Source organism: Parasteatoda tepidariorum, chromosome 4, assembly GCF_982258835.1.
Source record: "Parasteatoda tepidariorum strain Cologne lab strain chromosome 4, Ptep-v5.0, whole genome shotgun sequence".
Classification (NCBI taxonomy): domain Eukaryota; kingdom Metazoa; phylum Arthropoda; class Arachnida; order Araneae; family Theridiidae; genus Parasteatoda; species Parasteatoda tepidariorum.
The window spans coordinates 58,215,129-58,242,038 of NC_141758.1; the positions used below are offsets into that span (position 1 = coordinate 58,215,129).

At 29.1% G+C, this 26,910-nt stretch overlaps 1 protein-coding gene across 1 annotated transcript in view; it reads left to right on the forward strand.

Moving 5' to 3' along the window:
* LOC107436314 (adenosine receptor A1) overlaps positions 1-23,741 on the forward strand; it is an 82,589-nt gene extending 58,848 nt beyond the window's left edge. Inside the window, exon 2 of the mRNA XM_071182330.2 lies at positions 21,717-23,741. Within this exon, the coding sequence (XP_071038431.1) occupies positions 21,717-22,283 (567 nt within the window). The 3' untranslated portion in view covers positions 22,284-23,741. The remainder of the gene's footprint in view (positions 1-21,716) is intronic.
* Positions 23,742-26,910: the final 3,169 nt, after the last annotated feature.

Below are 26,910 nucleotides of genomic sequence, written 5' to 3' on the forward strand. Positions count from 1 at the left end.
TTGGGTCGACTGATCAACGGTGGTTGTAAAATAAAAAAAGTCAATATATAGTAAGAGTCATTAATTTCAGATGCAGCTATGCACTATTCTCCCCCCCCCCCAAAAAAAAATTTCTGTAAACCAAACATACGCGTAGCACAGAGAAAGTTTGAAGACGAATTCGAGATAGAATTAACAAAAGCGATTTGGACAGAAATTATACATGATAAAATTATTTAATACAGTTTACAGACACTTAAAAGCATAAATATATTAAAAGAATAAACTAAGAAAGATTTCTGAACAAAATATGTTCACTACTTGGAGATGTCATGTTGTATATTTCTTGTTAGATTGATTATAATAAAATTTATTAAATAAGTCTTTTTGTCTCTTCCAACAGATACGTATTTAATTATCGCAAAATTAAATCATAGAGAAGCTGTTGCTGTACTCTTGCTTCTCTGCGAAATTTATATTTACTACTAGCCGCTTAAGGCGGCCAGCTGTCCGCCACGCTAAAGGTTTTCACAAATAAAGTTTTTTAAAACATAGCAGGAAATCTAAAGATTAGTGGACAATTAAAGTGTTCCTGTCCTGCAATTTTGTCTTCATATCCAGTTCTGCTGCAGATGTGTTATAGCTCTTGAGGATGTTTGAAGATGTAACTTTGCTATGTAACCTAAGATCTATGGTAACCTAACCTATAATATAACAGGAAAAATATACTTGAGGGTGTCCCTTGGCGAAATTGGCGACTTATGTTTGGCGCCATACTTGTTTGCCCGGAACGCCGTGGTAACCCACAAACAGGACATTTATATCTATTACTAATTAAACCGTCATTCAGACACCAGTCAATCACTGTTTTTTTTTCATTGTTATTCAAATCGTACAGAAACTTTAGATTTATCTTATTGACAGTATTCATTTTTAGTACCAGAAGCAAAAATAACCTTACCAGCCGGTATCCAAAGTAGAACTAACGGATCTCTGAAATTACATTTAAAAATTCATTTAAAAACAATGCTAAATTCTAGACTAATCAGAATCACGATTGGTTTTCAACATCGCCCAGCTTGGCGGTCAATCGCGATCGCAACTTGGCGAGGGCACCCTCAAGTATAGTCTACCCCAAAAGTTGCTTTCGAAATCATCATTGGCTGCTATAGCTGAAAACCTCTCACCAATAGCTGAAAACCTCTTCTAATCTTCTTTGACGTCTCTGATACTTCTTGGGCTCTAGAATTGCTTGTCGAAATTCGGTCATGTTCCATCCTTCTTTGACGTTCCACAGACGTTTCTCGGGCCCTTCTTCTTCTTCTTTGAGAAACTCTTAATATCTTTTCTTTGACAAAATACAAAGTTTTTTGGAAGGCGGTTTTGCCATGTCAGTAATCGGGTTTTTAAGAAGTCAACGAATACTTTAGAACAACAATTACTATGAAAGCAAGTCATGAAACTTCAATACTAAAATCTAAGTGCTTACCTGCAAACTGAAACTTTCTGAAAATAACTAATTACATTTAATAAAAACTGCTAAAATAAAGAATAGAAAAACCAAAGAGATCCAAGGTAAGTGTGATCGTTCCTTCAAAAACAAGTAAATTCCTATTTATATTATATAGCTACAACGCTTAAAAAAAAACTAAAATGCTAAATACATGAAAAGAACACGAAGACGAATTAATTTTTTATGGTATCAATTTCTATTTCTATATAATTTTTTATGGTATCAATTTCTATTTCTATATCGCTACAAAAATTATCGTCTTCGCTTAAGAAAAAAAAATAGATCGTGGAAAGACGAAGAAAAACTGATTATAACAATTATGAACAGCGACAAATATATCAAAGCGAAGCGTTCTATTTACGTTTGTCACATTTTTAACACAAAAGTTAAACTTTTCTCCACTTTGATAAATGTAAACTAATGCGAACCTTACAATTAAATTATTAATTCCTTCGTATATTATTGGTTTAAGTTGTCGAAAATTAATATTTCAATTGTAAGGTTCGCATTAGCATACATTTATAAGAGTGGAGAAAAGTATATGCATTTTTTAATATTTTTTTGAATATGGCTCTTTGAAGACGAAAAAGCATAGATTTTCTTACAAAATGACTGATAACTAAAAAACTAATCCAAATTTTTGAAAAAGAAAAAAAATACTTCTTCATTATGTCAAAACACAATTATGTGCCGAGTTTCGTGCCTGGGCGAGGCTTCTGGGGCGATAGATTGTGATTACAGACACACACACACACACACACACACAGCCGCGTTTATTATTATGTATAGATTTGCTTGAGGCGCTTAGCATGATGAAGCTTGTCATTCTGGTTTATTTGATGTACAGTGCGTAAGAAATAAACAAACCACCCTAAATAACTTTTGATCAAATCATTGGATTTTCACGTTCTAGGACTCAATGGTTTGAGTGTGTGACCTCAAATATGCTAATTAATTATTGCAAACGATATTTTAGGTTACGAAATCGGACACAAACGTCTACTTTATCTGAATAAATATATATTTTTTTCAACGGATCTGGATTTCTTTCGGATTTTTGGATTCGGATTGTCACAATCTGGGAAGTTTGGTTTCAATAGTTTGGTCATTACAGCGCTCCAAAGTTTGAACCCCTTCGTGTTAATTTACGTTTTGCAATGTGTCTAGAACTTTTTAAGCGAGGTAAAAAAAATTTTTCCGCAGAGTTATACAATTCGTTTATCTAAAGATAATTCCGGGCAAAAAATAGTTTTATTAAATATTTATCATTTTTTATTATTTTATTTGATAATAGTCGAAAAAATGTTGAATTGCAAGGTATACAATTTTTACCATCATTTCAAAGAATGCAATTTTAAATGGCAAAATACAAAATCTGAGCGAAATAGGTCGAATAGTATCTGAGAAATCGAGTTTTAAGAAAATCATATTTTTAAATTCAGTTTCTCAGGAACTATTCAATTAATTTTGCTCAAATTTTGCAATTTGCCATGCAAAAATACATTCTTCAAAATGATGTAAAAAATTTTATAACTTGGAATTTTCAACTGCTATAAAATAAACTAATGTAAAATAGTAAATACTCACTAAAAGTTATGTTTTGTACGAAATTATCTTTGGCTAAAGGAATTTTATAATTGTGTGCAATTTTTTTTAAAATTTGCTTAAAACTAAAGATATGGCAAAATATGTAAAAAGTTACATCAACTTTAAGGGATCCAAAATTTGGACCACAATCTTGACCAAACTATTGGAACCATATATCCCAGATTGCGGCTCCCCCCTATATTTTCGGAATCCGAAATCCGAATTTGTCGAAAAAAATGCATGTTTATTCGAAGAGAGTATGATTTTGTGTCTGATTTCGTAACTTAAGACATCGTCTGCACTAATTAATTAGCACCCTCTCAAACCACTAGGATTGAGTCCTGGAATGTGAAAATTAAATCATTAAGTCATATTATAAATCCAATCCAATCATGAAAAGTTATCCAGGGTGGTCCGTTAATTTTTTTGCTCACTGTACATCTTAAAACAAAAGGTTAAAACTCTTAAAAATCTTAGACAGTTCATACCATACATATCATTAAACACATGATGCACTAATGCGATATAGTGACAAGCTATCTTTTTTTTCAAATTTAATGCTTTTGCTATAAACTGCTCCTAAATAAATTTATTCTATGCAGGTACTTTATAATTTTCCGGAATATCTACGTAACAAACAAATACGCAAATTTAATTATTGCACCGAAAAGGCTCTTTTAAAGTCTTTTTTGATCAATTCGAAAATGTGTCTTATACTAAAGAAAATGTGTCTAAACCCTTCATATCATACATATGATGATGCATATCCTACATACTTAATACCAGTAAGATTTACATTCAAAAATGAATAACGAAAAATATTAAAAGTTTTTATACTAATTAATCTCAATTCCTTTTTTTTTTCCTTTTTTTTTTTTTTGAGCAGCGGTGGCTCAGGAAATAGATCGTTCACCTTCCTAAGAGGTGAACCGGGTTCGAATCTCAGCGATGGCTGGTCTATACGAATTCTGCATCCGACACGGATACGGTCCGGATTTTGCACCGACCACAGTGCTGACGTGACGGATCATGGTAGACGGATCATGGGTTAGAGCCCCTTTGCCGTCAGGTTAACAGTGGGAAATTTTGGCGGTTTTCCTCTCCATTTAACGCATATGCGGGTTAGTTCCATCAAAAAGTCCTCTACGAAGGCAAATTTCTCCCAATACTTGATCCTGGAGTTCCATTGTCTTTTGGATTGAGTTCAAAATTACAAGGATATGGGGTTGAACATTAGTAGTCGTAAACCCAAAAAATTGGGTCGGCTGTTCAACGACTGTTACGAAATAATAAAATAAAATTCCTATTCTTTTAATGAGAAATTATATATAGTTAAAAGCAAATTTTGAACAAATATTACAAGAAAATGGGTTTCCAAAATTACTAGATGTTGCACAAAAAATCATAAGTTCGCATATATGATAGAGTTCAATTAGTTCACATAATAAGTTCACGTATTTAATATCATAATTGTTATCAAATATTCTTAAATAAACAATCATTAATTTTTTTAAATGAACTATGAATTGAAACGCGTTTTTTCTGCTTAATCATATAAATGAGTTAAAAATTCTAGTAATAGAAACGGAGTAAAATATTTTAAACTAAAAAGAATTTTAAAACGTAACGTTTTTTACGTAACTTCGTTTTACTATTTACATTTAAAACACATTTTACAAAAGTAACAAAAAAGCAATTATATTTTCAAATTTCAGGTTTTAAATCTTTCCTATAAACTTCGCTTATTGGCTATAAAAATAGTACCATTTAATTTCGCTTTTTATTGAATTACCGATGAATATAGAGTGGAACGCTTATCGCTTATCTTTCGTCCCTGAAAGCTTTTTGGAATCTACTAGCCCATGATATGACACCATTCTGAAAATAAATGAGTGCCATTTTTTATTGATTTTTCTCTGAATTATGTCATTTTTAATAGTATCTAAATCTTCATCAGATAACTTCTTTTTAAATTTCTGCTGATTTGAATCTTCTCCACTCGCAAAAGTCTAATCTTTGAATAATAAATGTTTTTTTTTAAATATTCTAAATGACACTTACTTTCATAACTTTTAGTTAATGGCGAACAGGCCGGTAGACATAGGGCGATTGGCAAATTATTAACTTTTAGTTGCTTTATTCTCGTTTTCCCCTTTGGTATTTCTCCTTTTTATTAGGCAGTGAATTTTTTAATAGCATTTAACAAAGTTTTGGAAATGAGAATTTTAAATTTCATATTGTAAATAACTTTTTTTTAATGATAAATCTCAAAATTTAAAAGTTCATATTAGTCTTGCGCATCTCGTTTTTAAATGCTAAGCCTAAATAGTGATAATTCACGTAAATGTAAATAGTGATAGTGCATTTAGTGATAATTCACTGTGAAACAAGTAAAAATATGGTAGCAATATTAAGATAAAAATTACTTTTTATTGTGTCTTTCACTGCCAAAATATCTTAACTCTAAATAAATATTTCAAGATTTGAATTCAGAGGATTTCATTCCTTAATTTTTACGAAAAATCTAAGTTTATGAAACTTTTAGCTTCCTCAGATCAAACTGAATACAAGTCATAAGTTTTACCATGTGCGTATGAGCCCATTTTATATTATTAATTATAATTTATTCAAAATTTGACTCACAAAACCCAAAATTATCACCGAGCGAATTTTTACAATTTTTTTTCAAAAATAAATGTATTCTCTTAAATTCAATGATGAAGACGAGTGAGAATGATGATCCATATAAATTATAAACCATATTTGTGAAAAATGTTCCTCACAATAAATTGCAATTTTGTCAGCGTTTATTCCCTATTAATTTCTGAATGTTTAAAATATATGTGGTAAATAAATCCTAAAACATGCATGAAAGCAATAACCATTAGACTTATTTAAACTTTAAAGTATTAATTAAATATGTATATAATTATCATTTCAAAATGCAATTAAAGGTCTAAAAAATAATGATAAATTGTTTGGATAAATAAATAATTATTAAAAGAATAAGGAATGGTTATATAAAGAAGACGAAAAGCTTCAAGTTTTGTGAACCCAAAAGCCCATGATACTTTTTTTTCTATGCCAATTAGCACTTTGAGTTTATTGCAACACTTTTTGCACTCTAATTGTATGAAAAAGAATATTTGCCTCTTTACTTACTTACGTATCCTCTACGTGCCTTTGGGCACTTAAGGCCTCTAGCATATCCCTCCAACGCCTGCTGTCTCTAGCAATAGATCTTGCTTCCTCCCAGCCAGATATTCCACATTCTTTTAATTCGCCCAAAAACATGCGCTGGATGGTAAGTCTGGGTCTTCATTTTGTTCTTTTACCATCAGGGGCCCATGTAAGCGCAACAGATGTAATTTTTTCTCTGGGCATTCTAAGGATATGTCCGAGCCAGCTCCATCTTCGTTTTTTAATTTCATCTTCTATTGTTTTTATTTTAGCTTTCTTTAATAGATTTTGACTTGAAACTTTGTGAGGCCAGAAAATTTTAAGAATAAATCTTAAACATTTGTTTTGAAAGTTTGCCTCTTTAATATATTTTAGTTTTACTTGAATATATTGCAATCTCTTTCCCTCCTTAATATATTTGCTCTTTACTTCAAGTTTATTTCAATTTCTTTTATTATTTAATGTATAATAAAGAATATATTCCTCTTTAATGTTCTTCTTCTTTACTTCAAGTTTATTACAATCTCTTTTCCTCTTCAATGTATAATATAGAAATCATTTCTTCTTTTCTTAGTTTATTGAAATCTCTTTTTTTTCCCTTTAATGTATGGAATAATCTACGCTAAAAAAATGTATTCCTCTTTAATGTATTTCCTCTTTGGAGTTTTTTGCAATCTCTTTTCGCTCAATAATAATGTAAATTAGAAATACATTTCTTATCGTGGGAAAAAATGTATTATAAAGAATGAATTTTCACTTAACTTCGAGTTTTTTCTCTTCCATGTATAGAATATTCTATGCTAAAGAACGTATTCCTCTTTAATCTGTTTCCTCTTTACATTGAGTTTTGAGTTACATTGAGTGATTTGTTTCTGCAATCACTTGTTTCTCTTTAATGTATGAAAATACATACTTTGATAACGTAAAAACTATACGTGTTACCTCAGTGTGAATAATTTCACCAAGCTCATTGCATTAAAATTTAAAAAAAAATCTTTGACATCATGATTTTGTGATATTTCTATTTCAATATAAATGCATGTGAGTGCCATTTTTAGAGTCTTAACAATTTCGAAGAATTTTCTCTCGTGCCCTAATCAAAGTTTCGGTTTCTAACTTTAGTGTAGCATGTTTGAGTTCACAAAACAATGAACGAACATACATACTCTTTGCTTTATTAATTTTATTCCTTACTAATAAATATCAAACTCCTAGAACATTTCTTTCCGAAATGCTTTTGTGTAAAATACATATCGTGACGCATTAGAAAAACCTTGTTCAAAAAAACACGAATTTCTCAATGTTAAGGGCAAGTGAAGCTATTTATAAAGTTAAACTCGTGTTGGATTTATCTAGATCTATGCACGTCATCGTGTTAAATTTATGCACGTCATAATCTCATTAGAAATTATAAATAATGAGTAATCATTTAAATTTGTTAGATTCAAGGATTTTTGTTAACAAAATAAAAGTAATTGATGTCTAATTATAACCTCTGGGAATATTTAAAAATTTACTGTAGTCGGACTCTTATAAGAGGATTTTGATTTATTATAACTTTATGCATGGATTTTAATACGCTCTTACATAGTGAGAATACGATGATTTTATAATTATAGACTTCTTTTTTATACAAAGAACTGCAGAATAATAAATATTGCAGATATTAACTTCATTATGCATGAGATAGACGTAAATTGAAATGATTAACTTATTTACTCGATATTTTATTGGAAATATTACTAACTCATGAGCTTATACAACTTGTTTTTATGAAAAACATGCTGTGTGGGGATTTTAAAAAAAACTAATTTAAGCCTTTACATATTTCAATGCTTTTTAATGTTGTTTAAATTACGTAATCATTAATTTACCTAAGACTTAAATAAATTGTTATTTTTCACAAATCCGTTATGGCTTTTGAGCTTCAGTGGATAGAGCGTTTGCCTTACAATAAGGTGAACCGTGTCCGTATCCCAGTCATAGCTGGTCCATATGAGTTCCGCATCCGGCCGGCACCGACCACAGCGCTGACGTGAAATATCCTCAGTGGTAGATGGATCAGAGTCCCCTTGTCAGGCTAACTATGGCAGGTCTCGTGGTCTTCCCCTCCATGTAACGCAAATGCGGGTTAGTTCCATCAAAAAGTCCACCATGAAGGTAAATTTCTCCCAATACTTGATAGAGGAGTTCCCTTGTCTTCTGGTTTGAGTTTAAAATTACAAGACTACGTTGTGGAATATTAGTAGTCGTAAACCCAAAAATTGGGTTGGCTGTTCCACGGCATTATAAAATAATGTGAAATTTAAAAAAAATAAATAAAATCAGTTGAACTAACTAATTAGGCCAACTAATGATTAACAGGAGGAATATTTGAATCTAAATAAAGATCGACTTACATTTATTTAAAAAGAAAAAATCCTATTTTTATTATCTTTATTTTATTTTAATATCTTATTATTCTAATAACATTCAGTTCATGAAAGAAAAATGTTAATCTATCAAACCAATAGCATTATTATGAAAAAAATTTAAAATTTAATTAATTGTAAAAGCCAAATTTTGTTCTTAACATCCTAATGTAATCGGCAAAAAATTGTAGCTTACTAAAATAAAAGGGTTTGTTGGAAATATTTAAATAATACGTATAATTTTAATTTCGGGAAATTAATAAACTGTTACTCTCCCTAAACCAGTTCTTATTTTTTAAATCATTACTACATTTTTTTTAATTATTACTATAATTTTTTTAGTTATTATTGCAATCCATTATCAATAAAACACTGCTCAATCATCTGTTGAACTTATAGGTATGAGCAATTTCTCCACCTAGTACCATTATCTATGCCATATCTTTACCTAATGCTATTACCTATGACATTTCTTCTTTTAATTCTCCATTTAATTCTCTCCATTAATTCTCGTATTACCATCTTTATTTCCATTATTTGTAACTAAACTAAAAGGAAAAAGTAAATACTTCTTTTTTCCTTAGAAGTGAGATCATACTTTCTTTAATAGGTTAAATCATTCTTTCCTAAGTAGGCAAGGGGGTAATTACTATTACATTGCTTGTTTGTTTTTTTTCTCTAAGTTAAGGTTTTAAATTTTTTTTTCAGAAAAATTTGTCCTGGTATTTTACAAATAATTAATGCACTATATTTGATATAATTTACTATTAAATATTATGGAAACACCTAGCGCTTAAATAATGTAAAGAGTTCCCATTATTTTATCTTCTTTTTGAAAAGCTGTTTAAGACTTCCACTTTTTGTCCAAATTATTTTTCCTAGGCTTTACGCTACATCATTTTGTCCCTTGCACTATTTAACTATTTTCCTAATTAAACCTAATTTTACTCGTCAAACAAAATAATCAATGAAGTTAATTAGTTACAGTTAGTCAGCAAAGATCATTTGTTGATCAACGTAAAGGTATACAGCAATGACAAAATTACTATAATTGATTTTTTTTTTTAATTTTAAGTTTGGCATTGAATTTTCTAAGAACTAAAGCTTTTAATAGACACAAAATATTTATAAATGCTTAGAAAATGCCTATAGTTAAGGCCACTTTTGTACCAGAAAAATGATTTTATTATATCGGCGTGAATCTATAGGGAATTATATACCCGGAATTTTTATTTATTTATTCAGTTATTAATTTATATATTTGAACAAAATCTGTTTCATTTTATTCATTGAATTATTCTCGACTGATCTTAGCAATTGGATTTTAAATTTTAAGATTGTAAGAATTTTAAAACATTTTCTATGTACAAAGTTTTAAGATCAAGTTTTAAAAGTTCAAGTCCTAAAATTTAAAATTTGATTACCAATCTCAATAGAGAACACTTCATAAAATGAAATAAATTTTGTTCAAAAATATATAACTACACTACATAAATAAGAAAATTCCGGATATATAATAAAATAAGTCCCTTTAGGTTTTACATGGATATAGGTTTTGCATTTATCAAAAATTCAAATATTCTGTCTCGATAATTTACAATTTTATTTTTTCTCAATTCCAAAAATATTTCATAGTCATAAAATATTTTTAAGTTGTTATAGTCATAAAACATGTCATTAGCTGTTTTGAAATAAAAAGTTTCCTATGATAGTCTATTTGCCAAATTGAAAATTAATAAACTTCTGATAGGTAAAAAAAAATTCTATTAGATGCTAAAACATTATTGCAAATGACAAGAAAATTTTAATACATAAAGTTTTAACTATTAGTGTTATAACTCATCAACACGTATTCAACTATCAAAAAATACTATATAATAGTCTATTTGTTAAACATTCTTTTAAAAAAACTTAATCAACAACTTGCAAGGAATTAAAAATCTTTTTAAAAACAAAGACTTAGATGAAATATGTTTCTCACAATTGACTAAAACTCACAATTTTTAACATTTAAATTTTTTTAAAATGGCAAGAAAATACATACAATAATACATACAAATAATTCATGCAATAAATCATACAAAATACATACAATACTATTAAAATAAAGAAAGCTACAAACTAAGTTAAAAGAAATGTAAGCTTCTAAATCCATAAAGCTTTCTTGCTTTAAATTTTTTTTTTTAAAAAGTGATAAAATTGCAAAAACAAGTTGTAATGGTTTGTCTTAAATCAACAGGTACATGCAATCCAATCCACCCAGCAAAAAAAAAAAATTTAAGAAAAATAAATGATCAACTTTAAAGAAAAATCTGCTCCGAGATCAAGGCTTAACCTAAAAATGCCAAGCCAATATAAAGGAATTCCCTGTAATCATCATATCATTTTTCTTCTTGGTTAGTTGAGACGATAATGATGCCAAATTACTTCCGACGATGTAATTTTGCACAAGAGGCTTAAAATTTATATCAACTTTTGACAGTTTTTCCCTACCGTATTAAAGTTTTATCATTTCGTCGCCACCTGTTAGACGAAAGATGAAACTTTTCGAAAAATAATTTCTTCAGTTTAACCGAATTTTTCTCGTGGTTTCCAAGAGCAATTTAGTGGTCTTGTTTTTCCATGTTACATTAATTAAAACAATAGAAAAATCTGTTTAACGTTTTTAAATTTTTTAGAAGCTTACATAATTGCATACAATATAATTGTAATTAGACAACTAATGAATAGGTTTCCTAATTGCTTTCAGGAATGATAAAGATGTAAATCAAAAGAGACCCTTTAAAAGAAGTTTTATCATTATAAATAAGTAAAAAATTTGGAATAAAAATTGCGATGTGATTTTAAACATTTTTTTTTCATAATTTTCAAATAGCAATTTAAATGTGTTCTTCCATTTCAGAATTAAAATTTAGCTGTCCAATTTATTTTAGAAACATTTTACTTTAATTTTATTTTAGATAATACTACCAATAACTTTAGTTAACAATTAAGCTCAGGTTAAATTTAACGAATATCAGATAAAAAAAATATTTAACACAAAATCTATTTTTATTTTCGTTGAATTTAAAATCATTTTTCAAATTTCTGCAACTGAGTTGAATAGCTGACATAATATTTGATAATTAATTGATATTTTTATCAATAATAACTTCACTTTCTTTATGTAGCATTAAATGTTAGCTTTATTTGTCATGATTGGCTAACATATATCATTTTCTGTAATGCTTCGGTTTTATGGAAAAATATAAGCTTCAATTGAAACATTTTCACTGAAATTGACTAATGTACCAGGTCATTCCATCACAACATTTTCGGATTTTTTTAACGTGTTTCTGTCTTAAAACTGTGACGTTATTAATTAAGATAATTAAGATTAATTAATTATTAATATCTGTAGTAGAAAAAGTATTAATAATCTTGTCCCAGTTGAAAACATGAGCATCATAAATAGACAAAATTTTGCATCAAAAATGGACATATTTGCATCATAAATAAACTTGGAGCAAAATTATATTTATTTATATTTTAAAGAATTATTTTTTTTAAAAAATTTAAATGATGCGATGGTCACGATGCAACGATTTTACGCTTGAGTTTTAGTATTCAGATGCAGTTAGCAAAAACAGATTAATTATTTAATAAGAAAAGCAAAACATCCTGAATAACTTCTGATCTGATGATCTAATTTTCCCGTACTAGAATTCAATCTTAATAGTTTGAGGTCACCTCAAGTTTGCTTACTAATTTGTACAGACTATATTTTAAAATACGAAAGCAGAAGCAAAAACATATTTTCTCTGAATAAACTTATCTTTTTTGCGGACTTGGATTTCTTATTTTCAATATGTAGGGGGTAGCCGCTGATCCAAATACTTTGGTCGGAAAAGCGATCGAAGATTTGTATCCATTAATGATAATTTTACTTTATGCGTATTTCGTAAAACCCAATAACATTTTAAGTGAATTGAGGAAATATTTGTCCACAATAATAAAGGGACTCATGGGATAAAGCACTCGTCTTTAAATGAGGTGACCCAGGTTCGTATCCCAGCAATAGCTGTATTATACGAATTCTGCTCCAAACTTGCATCAAATTTAATATCAACGCAAAACATCCTCAGTGGTACATGAGTCATACCCTTGCTATCCGTCTATCTCTATGAGATTTTCGTGTTTTTTCTCTTCATGTAACGCAAAGGTAAATTCTTCCGCGAACCAATTCAGAAGTTATCTTACAGTTTGGTTCAAAGATACTAGGCTACAGAGTCGAATATTGTTAGTCCTAAACTCAAAAATGGGTTAGCTTTTCAATGCCGGTTATTAAATAAAGTAAAAAAAATCGAAATTTAATCAAGTCAATAAATCTGGAAACAGAAGCTTTTTTTCCCCAAAAACTTTCAGTTGTTAAATGACACTCTAAAACCTATGATTATGTTATCCATTCAGATTACAGCAATAGGCTTCACTCCAAATTCATCAAAAAATTTTACAATAAGTTTTATTACGTCATACCCAATTAATAACCCTGATCAAGACCAGAAAGACAACCACACTATGATTTGTAATCTGAAAATTGTGGAAATCTCAACTCTGGAAAAATTATAAAATTTTATCTATGGCTTAATAATTTATGGTTTTTCGAGAACGTTTACCATAATTCCACTTTAGTCGCGATCACCATGTTTTCTATGAGAGAATAAAGTATTCAGAGCTGCTACCTAATTGAAATTTTGAAAGCATGCAAAGCATATATCTGGAAATAATACTTAGGAATAATCTGTTATTAAAATCTTACTTATTGAAAAAAAAATCACTTATATTGACCTCATCAAATGAACTCGCTTCTTCAATATCTGTTATCATTTTCAAAAATGTCTCAAAAATTACAAAAATGTCCACTGATTCTTCATTTCGAATAGACCTGTGACCTGTGAATAAGAGTTTTTCTGTAAAAAGTATGCATAAAATTTGATACTTTAACATTATAATTGTTGCTAAATTTCAATAAACTTTATATAAGTATTGATTAAGAATAGATACAATTGGGAAACAGCTATTAAAAAAGAAAAATGAGAAATCATGTCATTTTTCTCGAATGCAATTAATCTTTTATTATAATCCATTAATCATACTAATTTAATTGTAGCCATTTAATCCTAAATACAATTGCAAAGACATGACCTATTCTAGGGCATTATCTTTTCACTGATCATTACTCATGACTTCTGCATTAGCTCATTCATTTAAACGATGGCATAAAATCCGCTAGCTTCTAGAAGACTATTAAATATGAAGACTAATCTCAACTTAACCAATCAACAATAGGTTGAACCATTTGTTCAACCTGCTATTGAAAATATTGTTGAAATTGTTGTATTCAAATTTGTTGAATTGAAAATCCTAGTGAGGAAATAATTAAATTCTGTTGATTTAATATTGAAAATTCAAACTATATTTTTGTAGTTACACAGGTTGCGTCGCGTGTTTAAAAAGTGCTTAAAGGTGCTTATTTTTTATTTACGTTATTTAAAAGCCCTTAAAGGTGCTTTTTTTATTCGAGGTTTGTAAAGAGTGCTTAATTTTCTATTTTTTAATAACAGATTTTTTTTTCTTTGTCATGTCAATTGTCGTTCTAAATTATTAAATATGCATGATTCTAACAATTTTCTCTGCAATATTTCTCATTTTATCATGATCATGCTGCGTTTTTCAATTTTATTAATTTTATGTTTACAAATTAAGAATTTTAAACGATAGAAAAAACAATTTTTATTCCAACATATTATTCTAATTATAATTTTTCTGGAAAGTGATTAAAAATATTTTTGCGTGCTTAAAAAGTATTAAAAGTTGCTTTTTTTTTTGTTGTTGAAGTATAGGGCTACGCACCCTGCTACAACAGATTATTGATTTCGTGGTAAATGTAATATATAATATATAATCAATCAATTTTTCTTTGATTATTCCTAATATCTTTATTAAATTAATAATTTTATAGTTTTACTTTTATTGACTTTCTCAGTATTTTTTATCCAAGTGTTAAGGACAAATAAACAAACTATTAAACATTTTTAAATATTTATTAAAGTGTTCTGAATTACTTCGAAACGTATGAAAAATATTACCGACTATGCTAAACATATTACTGCTTATGCTGTCACATAAGCAGTAACTCAATGATACATTTAAACCGAATTAAATATTATTATTATTTTTAAAAATTATTAATTATCGCTAGACATGAAATTAATATGTTTAGTACTCTATCTCGTAAAAAATGTGTTGAAATTGAAAATTATACGGTTTTTAGATTGTTTTTCATGAATGTTGTAACACACTGTCGGGAAATATATCCAATTTTTACAGATTACTAGGACCGGCAGGGTGGATAGGAAATTTCGTAAAAATATAATAATAAATTCGTAACATTTTAAATTTACGGATTAAAATCTGAAATTTTATAATTATATGCGAATAAAATTTTATATTTAAAATTAAAAAAATTCATAATTATATACGAATAAAATTTAATAATTAAATTATGAAATTTCATAATTAAATTATAAAATTTCATAATTAAATTATAAAATTTCATAATTAAATTATAAAATTTCATAATTAAATTATAAAATTTCATAATTAAAATGTAAAATTTCATAATTAAAATATAAAATTTCATAATTATATACGAATAAAGTTTACTTATTAAAATAAAAAATTTCATAATTATATGCAATATATAAAATTTGAGATTTATGCACATTTAGTGAGACTACACAACTTCAAGAATCAACAATCACAGACTTAATTTATAAAACTAAATAGGAACATTGTTTATGCAAAAAACGTGATTTGTGATATTTAATTTTGGTAAAACTTACGAGAAGTAAAAGAAAATTTCACATATCATTATCAAAAGTTATGAAATAATTAGATAGAAAAAAAATGTATGTAATTAAAGTTTAACACTTACGAATCTTTAGTTTCAAACTCTTACGATCTACTATTTTAAAACACTCATAGAAAGAGCATCCATAAAGATTTGTTTATATACATTTGAGGTCATTGAAACTCGGAAATTCCTACTGAAAAGTATTTTAAACTTATATTAAAACAAGTCTTTCTTCTCTTTCGATCTCGAGAATTTCTACATAAAAATGTTAAAAATATTTAAACCCACACCCGTAAAAAGATGAAATATATTTTTATTTTATGCTAGTTTTACGCACATTCAAATGATATATGAAATGCTTTATGACCCTGAAAGATTCAACAGAGCGATTTTAGAAATAAAAAAGGTTTTATGCTCTTTTCAAGATCGCCTACATCTAGTTCTAAAGAAACATTTATAAAAATGAAATGACTCACTGAAAAAAAAACGCTAACGTAAACTCATTAAAGTTGCACCACCGGACAAACAATATAAAGTTCCATTCAAAAAGATTTACTTTCAGCATTGAGAATAGTTTTGAGTCTTGATTTAAAGAACTGACCTTGACAGTGTTAGATGTTGAATCGTCTTTTGCGCTAACAATTTTGGGTGTTCCCAGCTTCCAAGACTTTCAATTAAGATCAAAGATAAAAGAAGTAGTTTCTGTTTTATAAACAATTTCATCGGACTTCAACATCATTTTTTACTTATAGAAAAAAATTTGTTATTTATAGATTCACTTCATTAACAGGAAGCCTTTTAAGCATAAGTTTTAGAATTAATTTCTACACACACAGAACCTTTGTCATTTCTGAATTAGAATAAAAATTAAGAAGCATTTTTGTAATTGGCATAAGCAGTTTTTCAATGGTTTAAAATTTTCAAATTTTTGAAAAATGGCTACATGTTTATCACGTTGAATATCAGGCTAATTTTACATGGCTTGCCCGTCTGGCCAAAATGATTTTCTCAGTATGCATTGCATATTTTGATGAAATATTATTTACAGCAAAACAGCTAATTTTCGTAATCATTCGTGACGCATTTAATTCACTTTGGTCCACCGGTAATCCCCATGGCATTCAACGTGTTAAGGTTACATGCTATATATGTATATAAATAAAACTATTTTTGTGTCTTCTATATAGCATTAATTTCTTCAAACCATTTTGGTAACGATAATAATATAAAAAATTAAAATCATTAAAAATTTACTCAAATTATGTGTTTCTAATAATCTTGGCTTCGCCGGACACCAGTGATCCCCGTGGGACTACGAACAAACTCAGTGCCGGTCACCGGTGACCCTTAAGGCATTTAATGTGTTTAAAAAAAGTGGACATTTTTTAAAAATGCCACAACTGGCCTCTGGCGAGTAGCAAAATTATCTAATTCCCCCTGTACCTGTTACTAAAATTAATTAAGCATCATTTGGCGACAAAAGTAATAGAGCAATTTTTTATGATTTGCCTACATTAATGAGATTTTTGGAAGAAGCATTTCTTTTTGCTTAAACTTGTACCTATTACAAAATTTAAATATAATTTGACGAATATATTTGAAATAAAACAGATAAAATATCTATCTAATGCTTTTCAACATAAATTTAAAAAAATTTTGTTCGAAATTCGAACAAATAATAGACCTGAAAATAATGTATTCTTTAATTACTTTTTTATTCTTTTTTATTATTTAGAAGAATAGAGAATAATAATTCAGCAGAAAAGTAACGGCCCCAGGTATTTGCTCGATAGGGGCATCCAGTTGGCGACTTAAGACATTTAAATTTCAAAATCTATTGATTTTTTTTTAAAAATCTATTGATTATTTTCCACTTGAACATTTAAAAACTATTTTACACATGGAATAGGCATTCTTTAAACATAAAAAAAAGTTTATATCGTTTTTTTTTTCAGACAAAATGTCAGTAATTTTTTATATCATTTATATAATAAGAGATAAATAGATTTAATTTTTACATTTAGTAAATAATTTAAATAGATTTAGACTTTTACATTTCCTTACAGCGTTCTGTTTATGTGTCATTTATTTATATATGTTGTATTACACTCTAAAAACTGTACCTCTTAAATAAAAGGCACAAGCTAAATGTACCCTTCATTTTCTCGTGTTAGAGGCACATAACTAATGTGCCTTTAAAAATGAGAGGCACCACAAGAAATGAAAGGCACCAAAGCAAACGCGAGTCAATGCGCGGTACGAAAGGATTTTACCGGTTCCCTGTGCCTCTCAAATGGGCTTCAATTATTTTTCTTCGGTACGATGTAACGGAGAAGAAGCGCATGCGCACATCAATGAAATATTTTATGACGAAATACAAATAATAAAAGCAGACGATAAAATTAGAACACCAGAAAGTTGTTGATTTTTTAGAATTAGTTTTGTGCGGAATTTGAGTTTTCATATTACCCGTTACGGGTTTATCTAGAGTGCCTTGATATTTTATCTATCCCGTTACGGGTGAGTTTTCATATATCCCGCTACGGGCACTTTTTCTAGTTTCCTTTATGAGATTTAACTATCCCGTTACGGGTACTTTATATTTGTTATTGTATTTGTTGTGGTGTGAAATAAATGTTTTTATAAAAAAACTCAACAGTTCTTTAATATAGCTTGATACGCTACAGCTATGTATTTAATTGGTGGCAGCGTTGGGATCCGTTCCAGAAATGTTTTATTAAGTTTTTGAAAGAATTGGTGACAAATATTATTGTTATTATGGATTTCCTACTTAAGAAAAAATTAGTGAATGAGATGTTTAAAATTGATGCCAAGAAGTGTGGAATTCGACGGTACTTCGAACTCTTTGAACAGAAAGCGAAGAGATTTAGTGTGAATTTCGATCTTTGGTTTTCGTGTGCTTTACAGCTTATTCCTGCTGAAAGGTCAGAAATTTATGATTATAATTATTATTACTTTAAAGAAAATCTCATTGACAATTTTCAGTATGATCCACAAGATATTCCGTGTAATAACGATAGCCAGAAAGAACATTTTAATGAGAAATGGAATTCGCCAAGTATTGTGAAGGAATTTAGATCTGAAAGTGAATGTTTCTATTGTAGTGAAATAGGGCATTTTAAGAAATACTGTAGACATCGAAATTCGGATTATAGAAAAGAGAACTAAGATAGAAGTTTGAAGTTTATTAATCCTCAATCCGACTATAATCCGATTGTTGTAATTAAGTTGAAGCACGAAAGTAATTCTTATTTTAATGATATTTATAAAACAAATGCATGTTTAATGATTGGGACAAAAATGCAGAATTTCACGTTTTTTAAAATACAATAAAAAAAAATTCTGAAACAAGCTTTCCAAAAAAATTGCAGAAGGCTTTTCATATATTTTGAGCTCAAATAAAATCATCGATTAAATAATATTAAGTACAGTTAGTTCTAAAAAAATTAAAAGCTAATGTTCCCAAAATAGGAATGATGGCGCCTAACGGGTTAATATTCTTCGCCAAAATCTGGATTTAAAAAAAATTCATATCAATGGAAGGAAATCTTTTATTTTACACTTGTTAAGTCATTTGATTAAACATATTTTATGTTATAAAATATCCAAGTTGTCAAAATCTACATCTATCATTTTAAAATATTCTATGTAAGTTCTATGTTTTTCCATATTTGTGCAACTGTATACATCATATTGCAACTGTTACTAAATTATGTAAAATTGTTCTTTATGTGTGAAAATAAAAGATATTAGATTTCATGATATTTAGTGTTTAATTTTGATCCTTATAAAACTATTTTATTAAATCTCTAAATATTTAAAAAATATCTAAATTTATAAGAAATTTCCATTTTGAGGATGCTTTTTGAAAAAAAAATCCATGAATTATTATTGACTTGGGTTAACAGAGATAAATATTATCTTTTTGTACCTATATCTGATCAGAAAAGCACCATTTTAGTTGTTGAAGTATCATTAAACGCTGCATAATTAAAGAAATGGTATAAATTTACATATTTTATAATTGTCTATGAAAAAGCCTTAGATGGAATCCCTTGAAATGATCACTTTCAAGTGGCCAATATTCAAAGAATGGAGAAATATTTTTCATTAAGAATTATTATAATTAATATCTTGGTAATAGTGTAAACCAAATAGAAAGTCCCTTTTTATATGAAGTGCTAGCAAATTACAAATAGGTAAAAAAAAATGTGTTCAAATCTGGTAAATAACAGGCTTTGGAACCACTAAATGCTTGTTTCAATGAGCGGTACACAAAAGCAAAATCTAAGGTACAGTGTACCTTTCAAGTTAAGAGGTACATCTGATTTTGCCTCTGAAATCAGAGATACATTGTGCCTTTCATTTTTAAAGGTACGTTGTGCCCTTAAAATTCAGAGGCACAAACGATCCAAATGTGCCTCTGAAATCAGAGGTACATTGTGCTTTTCATTTTTAAAGGTATGTTGTGCCCTTAAAATTCAAAGGCACAAACGATCCAAATGTGCCTCTGAAATCAGAGGTACATTGTGCCTTTCATTTTTAAAGGTACGTTGTGCCCTTAAAATTCAGAGGCACAAATGATCCAAATGTGCCTCTGAAATCAGAGGTACAGTTTTTAGAGTGTACTAAACTATTACTTTATGTATTTACTTATATTTATAAACTATTGCTTTAATTCATTTTACTTATTCTTATTACTAAACTGTTCATAAAGTCTTAAAATCTAATGAGTTTTTTTGAAATTAGACTTTATAACAGGTATGTCATATTTAGCACAAGCATTATATTTTATGAATTATAAAATTTGATTTTCGAACAAATTTAATAAGGAAGTTTTTGGTCACTACAGTTTTAGCATTGTTTAGGAAAAATTACAAATGTTAGATTTGAAATTAAAAAAAAGGATTTTACTACAGAATAATTTCTGCTTGCTAACATATAAGAATTGGATTAAAAAATATATTTAGATATTTTTTCGTTTTTTTTTGGCGTTCTGTTTGAGTCATTTATTTATTTATTTTGGCATTTCTATTGCATTATACTTCTCTTTTTATTGCAATTTAATCGGCCGTTCACCCCGGGCATACTCACACCTCCTGATCTTAAGAAATGAGATGCACAGCACTGAACTGGGACGAAAAAAATTTCATATGTTTCCAAATTTTGCTACGTTTTTCAAGTTATAAATGGTAGAAGTGGCGTTACTAGTGTTTCATTAATATGATTGAATTGTTTTACAAATCACGAAATTTCAGTAATTTCTTGAAATTCTTAAGCGAAAATCTTAATTGAATTATTCGTGTTGTGAGGTATTGACAATAGATCTAATATAATATTAATGCTAGCAATGAAATCGGAGCCAACGAACAACTCAGCCATATATTCAGCAACGAATTTTTAAATTCCAATTAAATTTTTTTGTACTAAGTTTATAGTTACTGGATTCAAATTTCACTTCAAAAACATGCGAATTGGAAAAAAACAGTCAACATATCTCAAACGCCGAAAATAATGCGAAATTCAATAATAATAACTCAATAATGCATAAAATCTTTCTCATAAATTCAATACCAATACCATTTCTACCCTAGTCACATCAGCTCATCTTGATGGCCTGGAATCTTGTTTTATTTATATGAATGCTGACTCCCTTGTTAACGATATTAGTTGCTCACAGCCTCTCAGTAGCACGTGGAAATTCATTTTACCCTGATTAGCCCCTCTCGGCCGCTGTGGTTTTTCTTGTTCTGTTTTTCATATTCTTTTCTGTTTTCCAGTGGCAGCTTTACGTTTTTATTTTAAGCTACTTTTTTTTCTCCTCATTCATGTCTAGCTAGTCTTGAAATGGGAGCCATTATATTTGAGCACTTGAAACATGTCGATTGTTATTTCCGATTTGTATGTTTATGAAGCGCATGAAGTTTTTGATCAAATAATATATTTCAGCTTCAGTTTCTTAGGATTATTCAGTTAACCAAGTTTAATGGTAAACGAGCAATAAGAGAGTAATACTTTGTTATAATTCCATGTGTTATCCTTTTTATGTTAAAATAATTATGATTTAATAATAATAATAATAGTACAATTGTAATAAATATTACATTAATAATGTAATATTTTATTACAGCTGCGGCAGATCACAGCATTGGAGAAGCAGATGCCAAAGAATGGTAATGATGACTATCGCAACTCTAGTCGCCACAGTGGCAGGCCTCCTCCAGGTTCAACGTCTAGCTCAGAAAGGAGCTTGCACCGAAATCTGCAAAGAATCAGGTCTCCAGATAGCAACCAGGAAGACAGACCGCAACAAGCAAGCAAACGAGAGGTCCGTACAGCCAAGAACCTCGCCATCATCGTCGTGTTCTTCATGATTTGTTGGATGCCACTGTACACAGTGAACTGTGTCCAAGCGTTTTGTAGTGAGTGTACAGTCGCACTTTGGGTCGTGGACGCTTTCATTGTTTTGTCTCACGTCAATTCAGCCCTAAATCCATTTCTGTACGCGTACCATATGAGTGATTTCAGGAACGCTTTAAAGAAACACTTCTTGTGCGACGGTGGTAAAGATGGTAAGTGTCCGTTGCGCAAAAAGCCGAGGCTCGTGGAAATGGAAGCTTTGTCTGCACCAGCTTTGTCCAAAACGGTGAATAAACCTAGTTCAGATGAGAAAGCAGCTTTCACTGACCTCGGGTAGTGAATATTCAGCTTTTTATCATTTTAAAATTAATATTGAGTTGAAATTCAGATTTAAAGCGGTGTTTAAGTTTGAGAACTGAGGTACATACCGAGCCTAGTGAAAATGGAGGCTTTATTTACGCCAGTTTTGTTCAGAATGGCAAAAAAAACTAATCCTGATGAAAAAGCTGCTTTTGCTGATTATGAGTTGTAAATGTGAGTTGAGTTTTGGGACTCAAAGCAGTATCCGAATATCATTCAGTAGAGAATGGGTGTTGAAAAAAAGCGTATTGCTTTAGGGAGTGGAATAAGTCTGAAAAACAAGTATCATATGTATAGAAAAGTGTGGAAATGAGATCTTTGTCATTATTATGATATGAAGCCTAGATTCTTTCATATCCGTTCATAAATTCCAAGACAAAGTGATGATCTCAAAGCCTTCTACTTAAATTTTTTGCTATAATTTTCGCGTTGATTTTCGAACAAATTTAGCTACTCATAACTTTTTTTTGTTAAAGATAATATATCGTAAGTTCTTTTTCTAAACCATAATCTGTCACGTACAGAAATGATATTTTGTAATTTTTCTAACAAGTATGTAAAAAAAATATTTTTTTTGAATAAAAAATACAATTATTGTTTTTAAAACTGAATTGAGATTGTTAACAATGTGTAAGTTGAATCCAAATTATTTGACCATATTTGATACGTAATAAAAATTTAAATAAATTAATTGTTTTTTGCTAAAGATTCAGGCAGACAAAGTTTCTTCGAAGTTAAGGTGTGAAGTGCAGGCCGCTGTTCCAGTATTCCGGAGCTTTAACCAGTTGAGAGCGGACTTTAATTCTAGAAATCTTCCACGGTATGCGGAATTAAAAACAGACAATGACGTGTATATACGCCGAACGCAAGGCGAACGATATTATTATAAGTTTTGAGAAAAACTAACCACCATTTGTTTAACAGTTATAACCTATATACATAGAACCTTTTTCTTACCCAAAAAGGAAGTACTTAGTACTTACTCCTCCATTGTGTGTAACTTAAATTCTACGATTAATTCTTCATTTTATTGTTTCACAATATTTTTTCATGTCCTTATCATTTTCTTCCCGTAAAAATGCTGGGAAGCATGCTAGTAAAATAACTAAAATATATCATTTAATCGAAGTGATGTACTTTCCAAAAAGTTTCAGATAATTCTCGTTTTCTTTGTACTGTTTTCAAAGAAATAAAAACAATATTACTGAGTAATGAAGGATAAGAAAACTTTTTACGTTTTTACAGATAGTTTGTAACACAAATGAAGAAAAAGAATTATTTTAAATAATGACATAGCAATCTCCATGTGGCATAATACCTATTCGGCTAAAGACACGGAATTTGGTGATTTAAACTGACCAAGATATTAAAAAGGTCAATGCCAACTTTGTTGATTGGCCGCAAGCCAAAACTTTTACTGAACAGTGGACATACAGTTATTGTATTTAGAACAAATAGCATATTTTATGGCAATGCATCTATCATCATGACAAAAAGGTATAATAGTATGCAAATACTATTGCATGTTTAAACTTGGTGCTGAGATTCAAATTTTGCCATTTTAATGAACAATAACTATTTATATGTTATACATTTGATGTTAATATTTAAATTCTCAAAGTGGATCAAAATATACCAATTTTTATACATATCTTGTAGAAATATTTTAGTTAATATTTCTAATTAATTGATGTGATAAATTTTCTGTATAAATACAGAATTGTACATACCTTTCTACTGAGCGCATTCAATTTTGATCATTACTAGTCATGTTCTATTTTTAGTGTTTGTTATGTCTTATTTATTAATAATATTTGTTACTTTTCAAGTTCCTTTTCCAATAATACTATCTTTGACAGTATTTTATTTTGGTTCAGCACAAACTTTGAAAATCATAGAAATGAATGAGTGCTTTTTATAGTTATTCTTGTTTAATAAGTTTTTTTGTTGTGAGTGTTACTCAATATGTATTTAATGTCGGTAACATATTCTCATTATTGTTCAGAGTTGAGACTACAAAAGAAAGTTAAATATTATCTGTTTATTTATTTTAAAATTCATTTAAAATACGCAACAAAATTCCATTAAAATTTTTATCGAAATTAACTTGATTGAAATTTAAATTTTTTACACAAAATGCTTTATTTATTTGTGCCAAATATTATTGAATAACACAAAAGCTTTCTGTGATTTTGAAATCACTCAAAACGTCTTAAGGTGCATTATATTTTGGAATAGGTTCATTTAATTAAAACAACTTTAGACTTCACATACAGTAATTTATTTTACATTAAGACTCACATAATTTAACATTCACATTATACAACATTCCCATAAACCATCATTCACATAATACAACATTTGTGTCTCACTATGAAAACTTCAGGTCTACTTTCCAACAAACTTTTTAAGCTTATACTCAAAAATAAATTTATTAGTTATAAAATTAAAACATTATATAGTAAGACAATATAAGACATGAACATGATAAAATATTAACCACATAAATAGCAATAACTGCAGCATTGCAATAACTGCAGCAATTTTTGGAATTGTTTAAGGTAATATGAAGCTATCAACATATATATTTTGAATCATTCTTTTCCAAGTTTCTTAATTAACATTTTATAACACCCTTTAATTTATACATACTTTATTTAAATTATGCACCCTTTAATTTATGCATGCTATTGTAATTAGAGATTCACTATTCAAACCATAATTAGGAACTTTATTGCAAATCTATGCGCTAACGGCAAAAATATCGCAAAAGAGTAACAAAATAAAGTGTATACTTACATTAGTTAAAACACCCAAAAAAGTCAAATTTTGATTTCTCCAACTACGTAAGGAAGTCCAATTTGCATAAACCCCACCTTTGAAAAGGTAGTGTCACTGAGGTTTGTAAGATGTCCATCTTACAAACTCTGAAAATGAAAGTTTACAACCTTTACTCAGGTACTATCTATATATATATTTCTCTTACATGGCGACAAAAAAAAGCCTCATTACAACTCCCCGAATGGCAACACTAGAAAATCGACTAATGGATTGCAGCTAAAAATGTCACATGCCAAATCTAGCTGAGATGGCTCAACATATAGCGCTTTTAAAAACGGAAACTGAAATAACCAAAGAGAGCATAAGCTAGGCAGAAGTGAGTAGTCTTTGTCGATAGATCCCTATTTCAGTATTTTGTCGAAAGCGCTTTTTTTTCACGAATTTATATATTACGAATTTATTTGACGATTTTAGATTTATATCACGAATTTATTTGTTTTACTAGAATTTATTTGTTTATGCAGATTTTTCCATTGCATTTCACGTATTTCAATTTTTAATAGGCTTAATTATAGCCAAAATTTTAACCTTTTTAAAGAGATATCAGTTTTAGAAATTTTATCTTTAGATTTTATACTATAGCACATTTCTAATAGGTTTAACGAATTACATGTCATTTATTTGAATTCAAATTTATTTTAATGACTTAGTATTTACTAAAAAGATGTCATTTAAAAAAAAAAAAGTTGTTATATGGATTTAAATGATTGTTTTGAATTCTTTGAATTTTGTGCATTTGCAATGTACCTAAGTTAGTAGCGAGCGAAGCAAGCTTGGTTTGCGAAGCAAACCATATAAGATTGCGTTGCAATTTTCGGGGGTTGGCGAGCGTCAGCGAGCAGGGGTCACAGCCCACTAGTTGATTTAAATAGGGCTGGCCAAGAGAATCTCAAACAATTTTCTGATGCGGCACCTTAGCGAGATTTAAAATTCTTTCACAGCTCTAGAGTCACATATTTGTCTGGGGCATAATATTTACCCTTACATATAACGTAACATATTACATATAACGTATAGCCGGCTCGTGCCGATTACAGAGCTGACGTAAAATATCCTCAATGGTAGACGTATCTTGGGTTAGAGTCCCCCTGACATCAGGATAACCGTGGGAGGTTTTCGTGGTTTTTCTCTCCATGTAACGCAAATGTGGGTTAGTTCCAGGAGTTATCTTGTCTTCTGGATCGGGCTCAAGATTATGATGCTACGTAGTTGAACATTGGTAGTCTTAATCTCAAAATTGAGCCGATTGTCCAACGACGGTTATAATATCTGCGTAAGACTACGAATTCAGAAACTATGGAAGTAAATTGTAAGAATATGAGCGAATATTGTAAGTTTATAACGAATATAGTTAAACTAATAAAGCATAAAAGAATATAGTAAGTACTACTCATACTTGGAATTCCCTCAAGTTTTTGTTAAATGATTAATATTATTATTACTATTACAACCATAAGAGAAATATATGAACAAGGAAAATTAAAATCCATGCCTGAAGACATTAAGAATTCCTTTAGTACGATTGGTAAGCTTGTTGCTCTTTACAAAACTTTACAAATCTTAGAAATTGATATAGTTTTTATTCTGAAGCTATATTGTTCTTTCAACCCAGATTTACCAAAAAAATCGACCATAGGAGAGAAATAGCGAAATAAATTTCAACCCTCAATAGCTTTTTTTTTATATTTGGGACAGCATACTCATTTCCTATACGTATCCAAAACTTTATCAACCGTAACTTGAAACTTTTACCCTTTGAGTAG